Source organism: Tursiops truncatus, chromosome 3 (genome assembly GCF_011762595.2).
Source record: "Tursiops truncatus isolate mTurTru1 chromosome 3, mTurTru1.mat.Y, whole genome shotgun sequence".
Classification (NCBI taxonomy): domain Eukaryota; kingdom Metazoa; phylum Chordata; class Mammalia; order Artiodactyla; family Delphinidae; genus Tursiops; species Tursiops truncatus.
Window position 1 is genome coordinate 4,262,733 of NC_047036.1, and position 13,796 is coordinate 4,276,528.

The 13,796-nt window shown below is 38.9% G+C and overlaps 1 protein-coding gene across 11 annotated transcripts in view; it reads left to right on the plus strand.

Moving 5' to 3' along the window:
• ICE1 (interactor of little elongation complex ELL subunit 1) overlaps window positions 1–13,796 on the plus strand; it is a 58,802-nt gene that overhangs the window by 18,055 nt on the left and 26,951 nt on the right. For all 11 annotated transcript variants that reach the window (XR_002179613.3, XR_004525737.2, XR_002179616.3 and 8 more), the window contains exons 6-12: window positions 675–751; window positions 1,714–1,751; window positions 3,955–4,037; window positions 4,255–4,294; window positions 4,378–4,434; window positions 10,960–11,046; window positions 12,758–13,167. Coding sequence is in view for 3 of the 11 variants with exons in the window: in XM_019951087.3 (XP_019806646.2) it covers window positions 675–751; window positions 1,714–1,751; window positions 3,955–4,037; window positions 4,255–4,294; window positions 4,378–4,434; window positions 10,960–11,046; window positions 12,758–13,167 (792 nt within the window). In the remaining 8 variants the exon portion in view is untranslated. The remainder of the gene's footprint in view (window positions 1–674; window positions 752–1,713; window positions 1,752–3,954; window positions 4,038–4,254; window positions 4,295–4,377; window positions 4,435–10,959; window positions 11,047–12,757; window positions 13,168–13,796) is intronic.

The following is a 13,796-nucleotide window of genomic DNA, read 5'->3' on the forward strand; positions in this document are numbered from 1 at the left end:
CTCAGTGTCTGGATCCTCAGACCCCTCATCTGTAAAAAGGGGTCATAAAGCCCGTCTCTCAGAGCTTTGGCGACCGAAGAGCTATACACATTATATTGTACTGTGTTATCAGGCTCAGTATGTTTCTTTCCCATTCCATAGTGTCCATAGGGTATACATATTGATTGGTGTTAACATATTTTCCCCAATTATCATTAAGTATAATGTTTTATTTTATATTTTTGCATAGTAGTAATAATAGCTTATATTTATTACCTCTAAAATTTCTTTAGGTTTTGTTGAATTTTAATTGGCTGCAACAAAAATATTAGCTATTCGATATTATGAAGATTTGGGGTTATTTTAAAATTAGTATATTTTAAGTTTTATAGCTCTGTTTGATTAGACTGTTTTATCATATTACCTCTGTTTAGGATCTGGTTATATCTGTTAAAATGTTCAATGAATTGTACTTTGGTTTCCTGCCTAACCATATGTATTCATTTGGTTAATTTCATACTATTAAGTGATAATAATTTAGCTTATCAGGGTCAAAATCCTTGTCACTGGTGGTCAGTGACTTTCAAATTGTTGAGATATACATATATGTATATATATATATACACACATATATATATATATATACACACACACACACACACAGACACACACACACACATTTATTTCCTTTTTAGAGTTCTCTGAAGTTGTATCAGGATACTCATCAGGAATATGCTCGTGTGAAAGAAGAATGCTTGAAAACTGATGCTCAGTAAGTATTTCTGAAATTAACTGTGGAAATAGTGTTTTCAACTTTGAAAATGTTTAATGCTTAAATCAGTAGTGTTTCTCTTTTCTCTGTCTTTGGGTATGTTGACCATAATTAACTGGGTGATCTTGAACTAGTCTCACAACCTTGGTTTCCATATCTGTAAAATGGAAATTATACTGATGTGGAAGGATTAATAGGAGTAAATAAGGCATCTTATGTTAAAGGCCTGCACAAAGAACTCCGTAAAAGTTTTTATGTCTATATGCATACATGCTTGTATGTCTGTATTTTGTTTTCATAGAGAAAACATGATTATCGTCTCACTTCTTTGTACCATTCCTTTAATAGATATCATCTGGAATGGGTGTCTGTGTTCCATTAATGAAAGGGGCTCTTCCAAAGAAGTCAGTTGATTGTTTTGAAGTTTAATACTATATTCACATTGTTTACAAAACTCGTGAGCTACACATACAGTAGTTTAATGTAGATGCGATGTCACAGTAATTCAGAGACTTTCTCAGAGGGTTTCCTACCTTCTCTGCCTCAGAAGTCTATCCTAAAACAAGTGCAGTTTTCTGGCCACTGCCTCCTGTAAGATGGTGGTACGGCCCTTGCCTGCCTGTGCTCCTGAAAGCAACCGCACCTAGTCAGGTGCTGGACTGAGGCCAGGATGCCACCTGGACGCATCAGCTTGGCTCAGAGATGAGCCACACAGGCACGATATGCCGCAAAAATGCAGAGTTTTAAAAATCCATCTTACATATATTACACACTAAATAGCATACTGTTCTTTCTGAAGTTTACCTTCAAAACAGTTGCTGGTATTTTTAATGATTGATGTGTTATATTTGTTGTGACTAACGTTTTCTTTATTATGTAAATCTCAATAATTTAAAAAATCATGTATATCACAAATTGTGAAGTTAATTTTTTTTAACCATTTTAATTTATACAATTATCAGGAAGAAGAAACTAGAAGCCAAGGTGAAGAAGCTGGAAGGTAATTAGCACTCTTGTCCAGCTAATGGAAGTCATTGTCTTTGTATGAATGATTGGTAACTGTACAAGGCTGTAGTACTTGGTCAAGTAGTTGAGTCCTGTTTTTGATGGTGCATCCCTGGATGAGTGTATTAAGGGTACCGTTAGGAAGAAGGTTGAATACTGTACTTCTCTCAGTTACTGGATAGACATGGAAATGGAATGTGGCATATCCTTGAAGTGTTCACTCAAAATAATAACAGCCCATACTTTTACTGTAAAAAGCAGCGATCAAGAAACGGACTTAAATTTTGAAAGTTGAATCTCATGGGGCCCTCTCATTTTTTACTAACGAAATAAATGGTTAGTAGAAAAGGATACTACTTTTAGTACTGAGAAACTTGATGTATTTGGATGGTTGTGACACACTCATGATGGAGAGATTTCTGTGAGATTCCCTACACTGGGAATTTCCACTGTGTCCCTGCCCACCACCCCCCTGCCCCCGGCACCCCACGTTTGCTCAGGGCCTTCTGTCTACACTGAGCAGGCAGAGGGCCACACGAGAGTCTGCTCAGCCCTCCTGTGGCAGCTAAGAGCCCTTTTAGGAATTGAATCCGAGATTTTTTCTTCTGTTTTCTCCTCCTTATTGGGTGGTTGTGACGTGGAAATAACATCAAGTAGAGACAAGTGTGACCTGCCAGCCCATCCCTGATCCCCTCCTCCTTTCTCTCCAGTGTGGGCTGGGGCTGCCCTCGTAGCTGTGGGGCTCACGGACCTGCTCTTTGCCCTGTCATCACTCCCGTAGTCCTCTGCTTCAGAGAATGGGTTTTTTTTTTTTTTAATTGAAGTATAGTTGATTTACAATGTTGAGTTAATTTCTGCTGTACAGAGTGATTCAGTTATACATATATAAACATTCTTTTTTTTAATATTCTTTTCCATTATGGTTTACTACAGGATATTGAATGGTTTCCCTGTGCTAGACAGTAGCACTTTGTTGGTATCCAGTCTGTATATGATAGTTTGCATCTGTTAACCCCAAACTCCCACTCCATCCCTCCCCCAGCCCCCATTGGCAACCGCAAGTCTGTCGAAGAACAGTTTATTTTCATTTCGAGTGTGAAGTGAGAATTTGAATAGAAGTTGCTGAATATATTTCCAGTCATTAACTTGCCTTAATTGAGCCCAATTTTTCAGACTTAGGTTCTAAATGTTTTGCTAACAAGTTTTCCTCTGTTTGGTTGTTGCACAAACATTGAGTGTGGCAGTAAGTACAACATCACTGTGTTCTTTCTCAGTATTACCTTCTATTGCTACTGTGTGGAGATAATGTCTATTTAAGGAAAAATTTTAAAGGGATCTAAAATGCCTGTGAGACTATATGAAGCTTTTACAGCAAACTTCCTTTGAAGCGAAAGTGTATTTCCCATGTGACAAAAATATTTTTCTAGTAAGTGACAGGGCTAATAATCAGGTAAAGAAATACTCAAGTTTGTTAGAGGAATCAGGAGAGGATTGTTACTGTGGTGTTTATAGGATTTTACTTTTCATAGTAATTGTATATGAACATATTCAGATAAAGTCAATACTGCTCAGGTTCTTAATAGTATATTTGAACCATTCAGAACCAAAAACTCGAGTTAAGAATTTGCTCTAGATCCACAGGAGAGCTATAAAAATACCTTAAAAGTAGATCTATGTAAAGATATAGGGACTTAGAATGAGTTGGCTTGATGCAAGGGAACTCCAGGCAGGAAGGAGTAAAAATATAGTAAACATTGAGAAGATTGTCCCTTCCCCCAAATGAAGAAAATGGTCTTAACTATTGCTTGATAAAATCACAGTTCTAAATCTCTAAAACTTGAATGTTCCTGATTGTTGAAGAACAAGGGGACCACAGCCTCTCCCTCTAAAGATCTTGTACGTTGGCTTGTTGCCTGACTAAAGGGTCGGGGTTGGCTTGTTTCAGGATTGGAAAGGAGTCTTAGGGCCTATATGCCAATTCTTCAGTTTTGTAGATAATAGTTTAAACAAAAGTGTTCCTGCATTTATCCGTGATTCTGATAGACTACTGAAAGAACAGTAACTTTTTACAGAATTTGTTTCAAATTTTAAGAAATGAGGAAAGCTCTCAGTAGTTTATTTTGAGAACTTCATTAATGGTAATTATAAATGTGGTAAATTACTTTTCTCTCTTACTTCACTGCACTCTTTAAATAAAGAGGCTGCTGTCAAGCAAACTCAGGACTTCAAGCAACTAAGGAATGAAAAGAAAATACTTGAAAAGGAATTTAGGAAGACACAGGTAATAGATAACAGCAGTGCCCACACATGTTCAGATCTTCCCTCCGGGACTCCTTGGGTCCTCTGTAAGCCCCGTGGGTCCTCGTCATGAGGAGTCACACGTGAGGCCCCCAGCTGAGGGCAGTCAGCAGTGCCCCTGGGTCGCCCCCTCTTACATCCCGTCTAGAACTAGCACTCCTTTATCCACTGCAAACACTGCTCGTGTTTTGTTTTTACAGGAAAAGCTTGATGAATTTTCTAAACAGAAAAATGAAAAGGGTGAGTATTCAGTTAATGCTTACTTAAGAATTCTATTTTGACACACAGTATTCTTTTCTAACTGTTTTTTCCCCACATTTTAGAGTTGAGACATATTGGAACACAAATTTCAAGTGATTCTTATGGAAGCATCGATAAAAGTAAGTATACTGCAAATTTAGTTTCAATCTCTTTGCATTTCTTTTAGTGGTTTGGGAGGTTGCTTGTTACTCTTACCTATAATTGTGGGAATTCCTGGGCTTGTACATGTTTTTTGTTAGAAGAAGCCATCTCCTATTTCCTGTCTTCATTAGATCTGTGTATGTTACCACCTTGCTGTCTGATAAAATAATATAGTGAATGAAAGAGTCGAAAAGCAGTATTCCTTGGGAAAGAAAACTGGGAGAGCTATACTTTCCACACTTTTCAATAAATGAGTATGTTTTCCTCATTAGATTATAATTTATCAAGTTAATGTATTAGATTTCATAGGTGCCAAATATATAAAAATGGTTAAAGTCAGGCAGGGAAACTGTGGAGTCAAAGCCCTGCGGTGTATTGTTGGAAGACAGAAGGGTTTACGGAAGGCCGGAAGTTACACAGAGGAGTGCAGTGGTGCTCACAGGACAGGGACGTCCCCAGCGTCCCCGGCACGTTGCAGCACTGAGCCTGCTACCTCATGGATGAGGAGGTGTAACATGAGAAGTGGGGATGCTGGAGTTTCATGTCAGTTTTTCTACTTACTGTTTGACCCTTGACCATTGACTTCCCTTCTTTGTGTTTTCATTCCTAGTTGTAAAAAAGAGATGATGAATTTCTTCTCTGCCTATCTTCTACTGTTTTGGTAGAGATACATTTAAAAAGGCAAATAAGTAAATAATGGTATTTTCATGTCACTCATGTTTTCTCCAAATGGAAATTATTAAAACCACTTACACTGTTTTGTGCAAGTATGCAGTGTCTCTTCAGAAGTCTCCTTTACCTTTTTTTCCTTCCTTTAATTTTTTTTTTTTTAAATCCATAGATCAAGGCTTAAGACTAACAGTTGATACTTTGCAGTTGCCCGGGCCCTGAGTCTGTTTATCACTATCACTGATGCATAATTCCATGTGCTTTTGACCTTTCTTCCTACTCTTCTGAGGTGTGGAAAGTGGGACTTTGAGTAATAGGTGCTGCTGAGAGAAGCCGGACTCGGCAGCACTGGGCTTTCCCAGCTAACAGTCAGCTGTGGACTTTAACCTTCTTTCTTTTAGGATTCTGCTGTTCTCAGGCCTCACTATTTAAAACACATCCCTCACCCCCTTCCATAGTTGTTCTCTAGCCATACATTCTCTAACTTCAAAGAACTAGTTACTTTCTCAAATAATTTTTTTTTTAATCTATCCTCACTGTAAGGGAAGGGATACTGTTTATTTTTTCCAAACAAGTAAATAAATGAAGTCTTTAGGAATCTGCTGATTATTTAGCTGTGGACCTTAATGGGTTTAATACCTAATTCTTAAGTAAATCTTTAACACTTTTCTTTGTTCATACCTGACTTCTGAAAAACCTTACAAATTAGGCAGAAAGAGCACTGGATCGGCTTCACTTTTGAGAAGACTGCCTGGGGGTTTTGTTGGTCTGCCTTCCTTTCAAATTCCAATGAAAATGGCAGAAGATTAAGAAAAAAAGAAAAGGATAGTTAAAACGTGCTAGAAATTAATGAGGAAGGTGTAAAGCAGATGGTGTCAGTTGGTGATGAAACCCCAAATTACAGAGAAAAGCAGCAGCCCTCAAAAAGCAGGTTTTCACCACAGAAGTGTGTGCTTCCCTACATCAGAGGAGCGGGCACGGGAGAAGGGGCAGTGCATTGGCAGTCGCCAGGTGGCCAGCGAAGGGGCGAGAAGCCTGTGGCCTTCTGGCTTTGAGACTGTTCCTGGCAATGGTCCACAGGCTGTGGCCCAAAGTTCAGTTCTCTGAAGTGTTTGTTAGGACATGGGAAGACCCAGAGTGGGTGTGGATGTCAGAAAATTGGGTTACTTATGGCTGCTTTGAAGGACAGCCCCTCCTGTTCCCAGAAAATGAGATATTTGTATATATGCCATGTAAGTCCTCACAACCGTATTCACTCTGCTTCCTCCTTCTGAAGACAGGGTCCTGTGGGTTCATGAGATGAGGACCTGCATTGATTGCCAGAGGAATAGGACTAAAAATGGATGCCGTAGAAATGTACTCTGGCTGTGAGAGACGTCACTGAGAAAAAGCAGTGACAGGGAAGAAAGGCACCGAGCTCAAGAGAAACTAGTCCCTGAAGAAACGGTGTTAAATCATGAACAAGAGGAAAATGATAACAATGAAATAGAGTCCTTAGAGAACATCTAAGAACCTGTCCGTAGGCTGCTGATGTGAAATCTGAGTTGGGGTTCTCAAATATTAAAAATACGTTGTAGAAATAAACCCACTCGAAAGACTGGATTGTTGAGTGGACAAATAGAAGATTGCTATAATGAACCAAGAGATTTAATTGTGGACATCTGTGAGAATGTGGTGTAAAAAGATAAGGAAATAAAAGGTATTAGGGAAAACCTGACTCTGGAGCATAGAGCCAGGTGTTGTAGTAGTCATCTAGGACTTCTCAGAGGGGAGAACAGAGCTGTAAGGAGAAAATGTGATCAAGAAATTCTATAGAAAGAAACTTCCCAGAGCAGGACACTGATACAATATTTATATTAGAAAAGCCTCCCAGCTGTAGAGCATGATTTTCATGTATGATCTCCATCTCTGATTTGTTCAAAGGAAATACATTTAAAATCAAATGAAGCAGAAAGATTGAATATAGGAGGATGGATAAAGAAATGCTAAGCAGATGCTAACTTGAAAGCAGTAATACAAGACAAAGAAATAATTCACACCTAGAAATGAATTTACATGGATTAAAAGGAAATATTTAGATTGATTAAAGGTACAATTCATCAAGAAGATACTGCTCTTATGACCTTCGAGCATAAAACTATGTCAAGTAAAATGCTTGGATATTCTAGGGGGAATAACCAAATCTGTTTTCATGGGAGGCTTCAGTGTGTTTCTCACAAATACAGAGTAAAAGCAAGAATTTAAATAGGAGATAAATTGGAATCATAATTGCAGGATGGATGATTTACATATAACTCTTAAACCACAAACGTTGAATTCTTTAAGATACTTTTTCAAACATATATAAAAGCTGACTATTTACTAGACAACGAAAAGCTACGATCTAATAGGAGATATGAAGATACTGATATTTCATAGGATATTAATAAAAATCTCTCCTACCTCCGCCCTGAAAAACTGATAACTGAACACACATAATAAATACAAACCCCTCTTGGATAACAGAAAAAATAAAAACTGAAATACTAATCTGTTTTGGAAATAAACAAAAGCAGGGCAGTATTTATTAAAATCTTTGAGATATAGTCAATATAGCATTCAGTGAGTGGTTTGTGGTCTTAAGCGATTGTTAGAAAGCAAGAATTACAGAAAATGAAGCAAGGATTACAGAAAATGAATGACTAAGAAGGTAGGAAAATACAGCAGAAACCTAAGGAAAATGGAAGGAATTGATGAAGAGGGAAACATAAATTAATGAAATAGGAAACAAGGCATTTGATTTGGGACCATTAAAACTAATAACTGGATCTTTGCAATGCTCATGAAAGTGACAGCTCTTTGGCATATCTGATCAAGAAAGGAAGAAACAAAACCCGACTCGCACCAGGACTGAGAAAGCTTTAAAAATACATTTGGAGAATTATTTTTAATTTACAAATTTATATTCAGATTTTATCATGTTCATAAAATGGACCATTTTGTAGGAAAACATACTCAAATTGACATGGACTAGTTGTTGCAATCCTGAACAGAAAAATAACCCAGAAGAAAATTTTAAAAATAGTTAAATATCCAACACCATGGAAGATCTAGGTGGCTTGCAGGTGAGCAAGCCTGAAGTGAAAAACTGATGTCTTTATTATTGTTTGGTTTTAGAACTTAAAAAAATGTAGAATGCTTCCCGTTTCATTCTCTTAGACTAGCATAACCCTGTACCAAGATCAATTAAGAATAACATGCATACATATCTTCAAGACTCAGAAATCTGTTACTTAGGAATAAAGCTACAAAAGTACTAAATAAAATTTTAAGAACTCAAATCTATTAGTAATTTAGAATATGGACAAGTTACGACTTAAGGATTTATCTCAGGAATACCACAACAACTGGTTAAGAGGAAAATGATAGGATCATCTCAATTCAGTACCCATTCCTCATTTAAAAAAGAAAATTGGTGAGGTAATAATAGAAAAAAACATTTTGAACTTGAGAAAGGTGAAACCCTAAGAGCATAATCATTACTGTCAGAAACAAGGCAAGCCTGCTTTTCGTTCCATCCCTTCTGTGTGTGCTGGAGACCCTAAGCCGTGCAGCCAGGCAGACACGAAGAGTAGGAGCTGTGAGTGCTAATAAGGAAGAGTCAGATTGTCCGCATTTTAAATGATGTGACTATCTATGTGGAAAAAGGAAGACAGAAGTGTAGGAGCTGGGGAAGGTGCAGGTATATACAGTGGACACGCACAATGGGCCATCATTAGCCTATCAAAACGGGTGGAATAAGAACGACCAGATCTCAGGTGGCAGCCGACCTGAGATGTCCAGGGAAAGACCTGAAAGCAGCATGCCTGCCTCGGTGAAGGAAAACTAAACCATCTGAACACATGTGTAAATGCTATGTTCCTGGATTGAAAGACTTAAGGCATAAAGATGTGCATTTTCCCCATGTGTATTTATAAATATACACTCTAAAACCAGGTGGTGAAGGTTTATCGGAAAGAATAGCTGTTCGGAATAATAATTTAATTTTTGAAAAGGAAAATTCTGAGCCACATTCATGCCTGTACAGATATTAAAACATACTTATAAAACTGTCGTGTTTAAAGAAGCGTGCTATTCACGTGGAAACTGACAAATCAGTGGAGTAGGAAAGTCCAGAAATACTGTACTCAGAGTTGCCTGGATTTTAATAAAGGAGGCATTTTAAAGGATAAGGGGAAGGTGTGCAGTTCAGCTGAAAGAGGTTTTCACAACTAATGATGCCACAATGAAAATTATTTTCTGCTTTACTGGGAATGGATAGCTCTTTTATGTCAGACTGGAAGTAATGAATGAGTGCTCAGTTGAAATAGGCCTAACTCTGGTTAATAGCCTCCATAAGCATAGAAAAGTAACTTTTTTTCTTTTTTTTAAGGTTCCTTGTTTGCTGCTTTGGGTATACGTAATAAGCAGGGATCCTGGTCAGGTCATTTAAGCAAAGGGGATTACAGTATTTGGAAGCAGGCTTTTGGGTAGGTTAAATCATAATGTAGATAAACTACTTGATCATAGAATTTTGAAACTCAAAAATGGATGTACCTCATACAGTGACAGTGGCTGATTTGTCTCAGGAGAGGTTGGAAATGTCCAACTTTTCAGACTTCTCTGTTGTTGTGCCCCATTTGTCCTGGTCCTCTTACTATGGACTTCATTTTTTAGAGCGATGTAGTTTGCCAACTTAAATAGGGCTGACCTCTTCCAAAATTTGTGACTCCTTGTAGAAATTTTGGTTTAAAAGGTTGGTCTTTTTAGCCTCTCTAGAACTGGATTAGAGATTTCAGTGTTTTCAATAAATGATTCAGTTTAAGAACTTCCAATGAACTATAACAGAACTTAGGGGTGGACTGAAATTACCTAATACTTAATGCTATTTTCAGTTAAATTTTAACTAGTGTGGGTTGTCTTTTTATGCATATTTGACACGAACTGTTCATGTTTATATTTTTATGAATATGTTTTGCTTTGGAACATTTTTGGGAATTTGTGTTCTTAACGTTAAGTTGACTTTAAAACCATAGTATAATATTCTTAATGTTATATGACTTTCATTAGGCCTGTCTTTGTTGTAGTTGCCCTTTGCCTTTCAACTTGGACCAGTGATTCTTAACCATTTTAGGAAATCAAACCCGTTTGAAAAATATTTATGAAAATTCCAAAGTTTTCACTTTCCTTATAGAAGCATATGCTTCTTTCTGTGTGTCTGCTCATGTGTGATTCTCTCTCCCTATTCATGTTTATACACACCCATTTTTGTCTCCTCCCATTTCCCCTTAAGGCCATTAAAATTTTTTCCAAGATCCATGAAGCCCCTAAGTTAATGACAGCATGGTCAACTCGGATGGCTTTTCTGATAGCCTCATGGAACTGAGGGGATACTGTCCTTTGTTCTTTGTAGACTACCTGGAGCCCTAATCTCTTCCATCCGTCATTGTATCTATGCTTCCCCCCCGACCCCAGTCTCTTATCACTCTCTGTAGAAAATACATAGACCAAAGATTTATTTATACTGTGCATTCATAACGGTGATAAAGGCCTTTAACAAGTAGATTTGGTTTTTTGAGTCCTACCCCTGTTTGCACCCCACCTTCCAAAAAAAACCTGAGTTTGTATTCAGCCCATCAGTAGACCTTTTTAGCAGTAGCTAACTGAATTGTGTGCAATGATTGAATTTGGGGAAGATGTTTTAAGTTGCCTGGTTTTCTAATTCCCTAGTAAATCCCGGTTTTACAGGACTGTGTTTTGGCCTCGTGTAGAATGAGCCAAATGACATGACTTTAATACTTTACTCTCTTTCACAGGAAAAGTAAAACTACTTCTGAAGGAACTCTGGCTCTGTATAAACACAACACACAGACTACCTGGTGAAGGCAGCAGATGTGTCCCAGGTGAGAGAGAAGCTTCCAGAAGTACATTTCATACATGCAGTAGAAATGCTTACTTTGGGCATTATATGCCTTTACTTTTTAATATCTCCTGAATCTCACATTGAAAGAGTGAAATAAAGTAGGATGGGTACTTGAATTCATACAGAGCTCCATTCCCTCCAGGGTGACTCCTAGTCTCAGTGAATACATCTGGCTTTTTATTTTGTAATAGCACCTTTCGTCAGGGAGTATTCATGGAAACTGGAAGACACATGGTGGGAGGTGTATATGGCAGGTGTATGCAGAAGACCGAGTTTCCCACTTTTGTCGCCTCCCATCCCAGGACCCCATGTTGCGTTTACCAGTCATTCTTCCTTTAATTGCCCCCAGTCTGACAGTTACTGCTCGCTCTTTGTCTCACATCTCTGACCCTTTTGGAGAATACGAATCTTTTGGTTTGTGGGATGTTTTCTTGTATGAGAGCGAGGCTATGTATTTTTGGCAAGAGTTCCCCAGTAGTGTGCCAGGGGAGAGTGTGTGTGGGTCTGCGTTGTCACTGGGGATGTTAACCTTGATTGCTTGTTTAAGGTGGTGTCGGCCAGGTTCCTGCATGTAAAGTTTCTGTTGCTTCCTTATTCATTGATTATCTTGAGGGAGATGCTTTGACACTGCAGATATTCTGTTTCTCTCCAATGTAGCCCACTGATTTTAGCATCTATTGATGGATCTTGTCTGCTACGATTACCACTCTAATAGTGTTTTTTGTATTTCCCTCATTCCTCCTACGTGTATTAATTGGAATTCTTCAGTAAGGAAGAGCTGTTGCTTTTCACCACTTACTTGTTTATTCACTATTTCTGTCAGTGTAGTCTCACAGATATTTTTTTTTTTATTCTGTATGTTATAATACAGTACTTTCATTATCTTATTCAAATTGCTCCAGATTTGGTTATTGGGACCATCTTTAGTTTGGCTCCTGGGTCTTTTAGGCATGTCCCGTCCTGTTTTGAGTACTTCTTTACTTCTGGTACTGCAAGCTGTTTAAGGCTCCGCTTGTATTTTCCCCTCCCCAGCCCTGTTATCAAACACTGCTCCAAGGAGCCCTGAGGCCTTCTGCAAAATATATTTTTACAGCTTTCAAATATGACAAATGGTTATTTCTAGTTATTTCCTAGGACACGATGTTTTTACTAACAATTACCATTACTGCAGTATACCAAAATCCAAATCCAAAGAGAACTAACGTTTTATAGTAGTTTTCTTGTTGCGTCACAATGCGAAGTATTTATGTGACCTAGTCAGGTTCCTTAGTTAGAGAATTATACAAATATGGTCATGGAGTAGTCTAATATAGGTTGATTTTAGACAGGGAAAATAGTGTTTCCTATCACATTGTATGCAGAAGCTGTTTCTCCCCAGTCCTGCTGATTTCCCAAGAGAATGAGGGCATCGTCAAGCCCCGTTACCATGGCGGTGGATGGGCGCCTTGGCACGGACACCGTGCTGCTAATGGGACACGGGCATCTCACCATCCACCTGCCTGTCTTCTCGTTCGCTTGTTGTGAGGGAAGCATACTTCTGTGGAATATGTTCAAGTCTTATAGGTTATTCTTTAGGAAGGGATTGGTTGCCTTTTAAAAATGTTTCTACTTGGATTTAATGCAAGCATTTTGAACTGTTAAAATAAGGATTTTCTTTTTAAGTTTTCTTTATATATATTTTTTCCCCACAGAAAAACCTGCCAAAGAAAACCCCAGATACTTAGAGTCCAGGGAGGATGGTGTGCCCCCTCCAGCAGGGGGTAGCCCTCTCAGGACCTCAGCTGTGCAGACGTGCCTGGCAGAGCTGTCCATGGAGATAGAGGGCGACTTCTCTGCGTGTGAAGACACGGGGAGAGAGAGGCTGGGTGGAGCAGCTTGCCGTGACAATGGTGTCTTTAAAGAGGACCGGAATCCTGAGGCTGTAACGCAGAGGAATGAGGATGACCGTGCTGACTTTTCTGATCATGATCATTCTTTTGATGAAGATCTTCAGGCTGCCGTCGACTTCTTCAAGCTGCCCCCTCCTCTTCTGTCCCCGGTGCCCTCACCCCCTCTGCTGTCGTCCCCACACCTGGGTGCATTTCCGTCCTCACTCTCACCTGTAAGTTGACACTTTGTATTTGCATTACTTGGTGGCCATGTTGTCCATCCTGCTACGGGATCTCAGACCAGCTGTCAGGGAGGAAAGTGAGGATTTAACAAGGCGGGCCAGTGCCCTCGGGTCCACGTGCACATACGGCTTTTTTCATTTTGTACTAGGGGTGCATTTTTATTGTTTTAATCTACAGTGTACTGTAAGTCTCCTGTGTCTTAATTGCTTACTCTTATCTTTAGTGCCTGACACATAACAGATATGGAATGAGTGAATTAAACAAGTGTTTACAGACATGGGGTCTTTCAGAGATGGGAAGTCCATGTATAGAGCATGCAGGTCAATTAGGTTGCTGAATTCCCCACCTTCATGCAATGAATTCATCATCTTTTTGTGTGTTTGCAGAATGGTTTATTGTAATTTTTTAGGAAGTTAGTCTTGACAAAGCAGATTTGTATGCTTTTTGGCTTAAGGAACAGATAAATGACTCCTTGAGTCGCATCCTTCATTCGAGAAACCATAATGCATGTCTGTTACATTCTGGGCCTGGTGCTAGACACTGGAAAGCTGAGGTGACATGGGCTGTGGTCACCCCTGGTGGGGTCTTGTGTGGCGGTTGCCCCCATAACGGCCGTGGT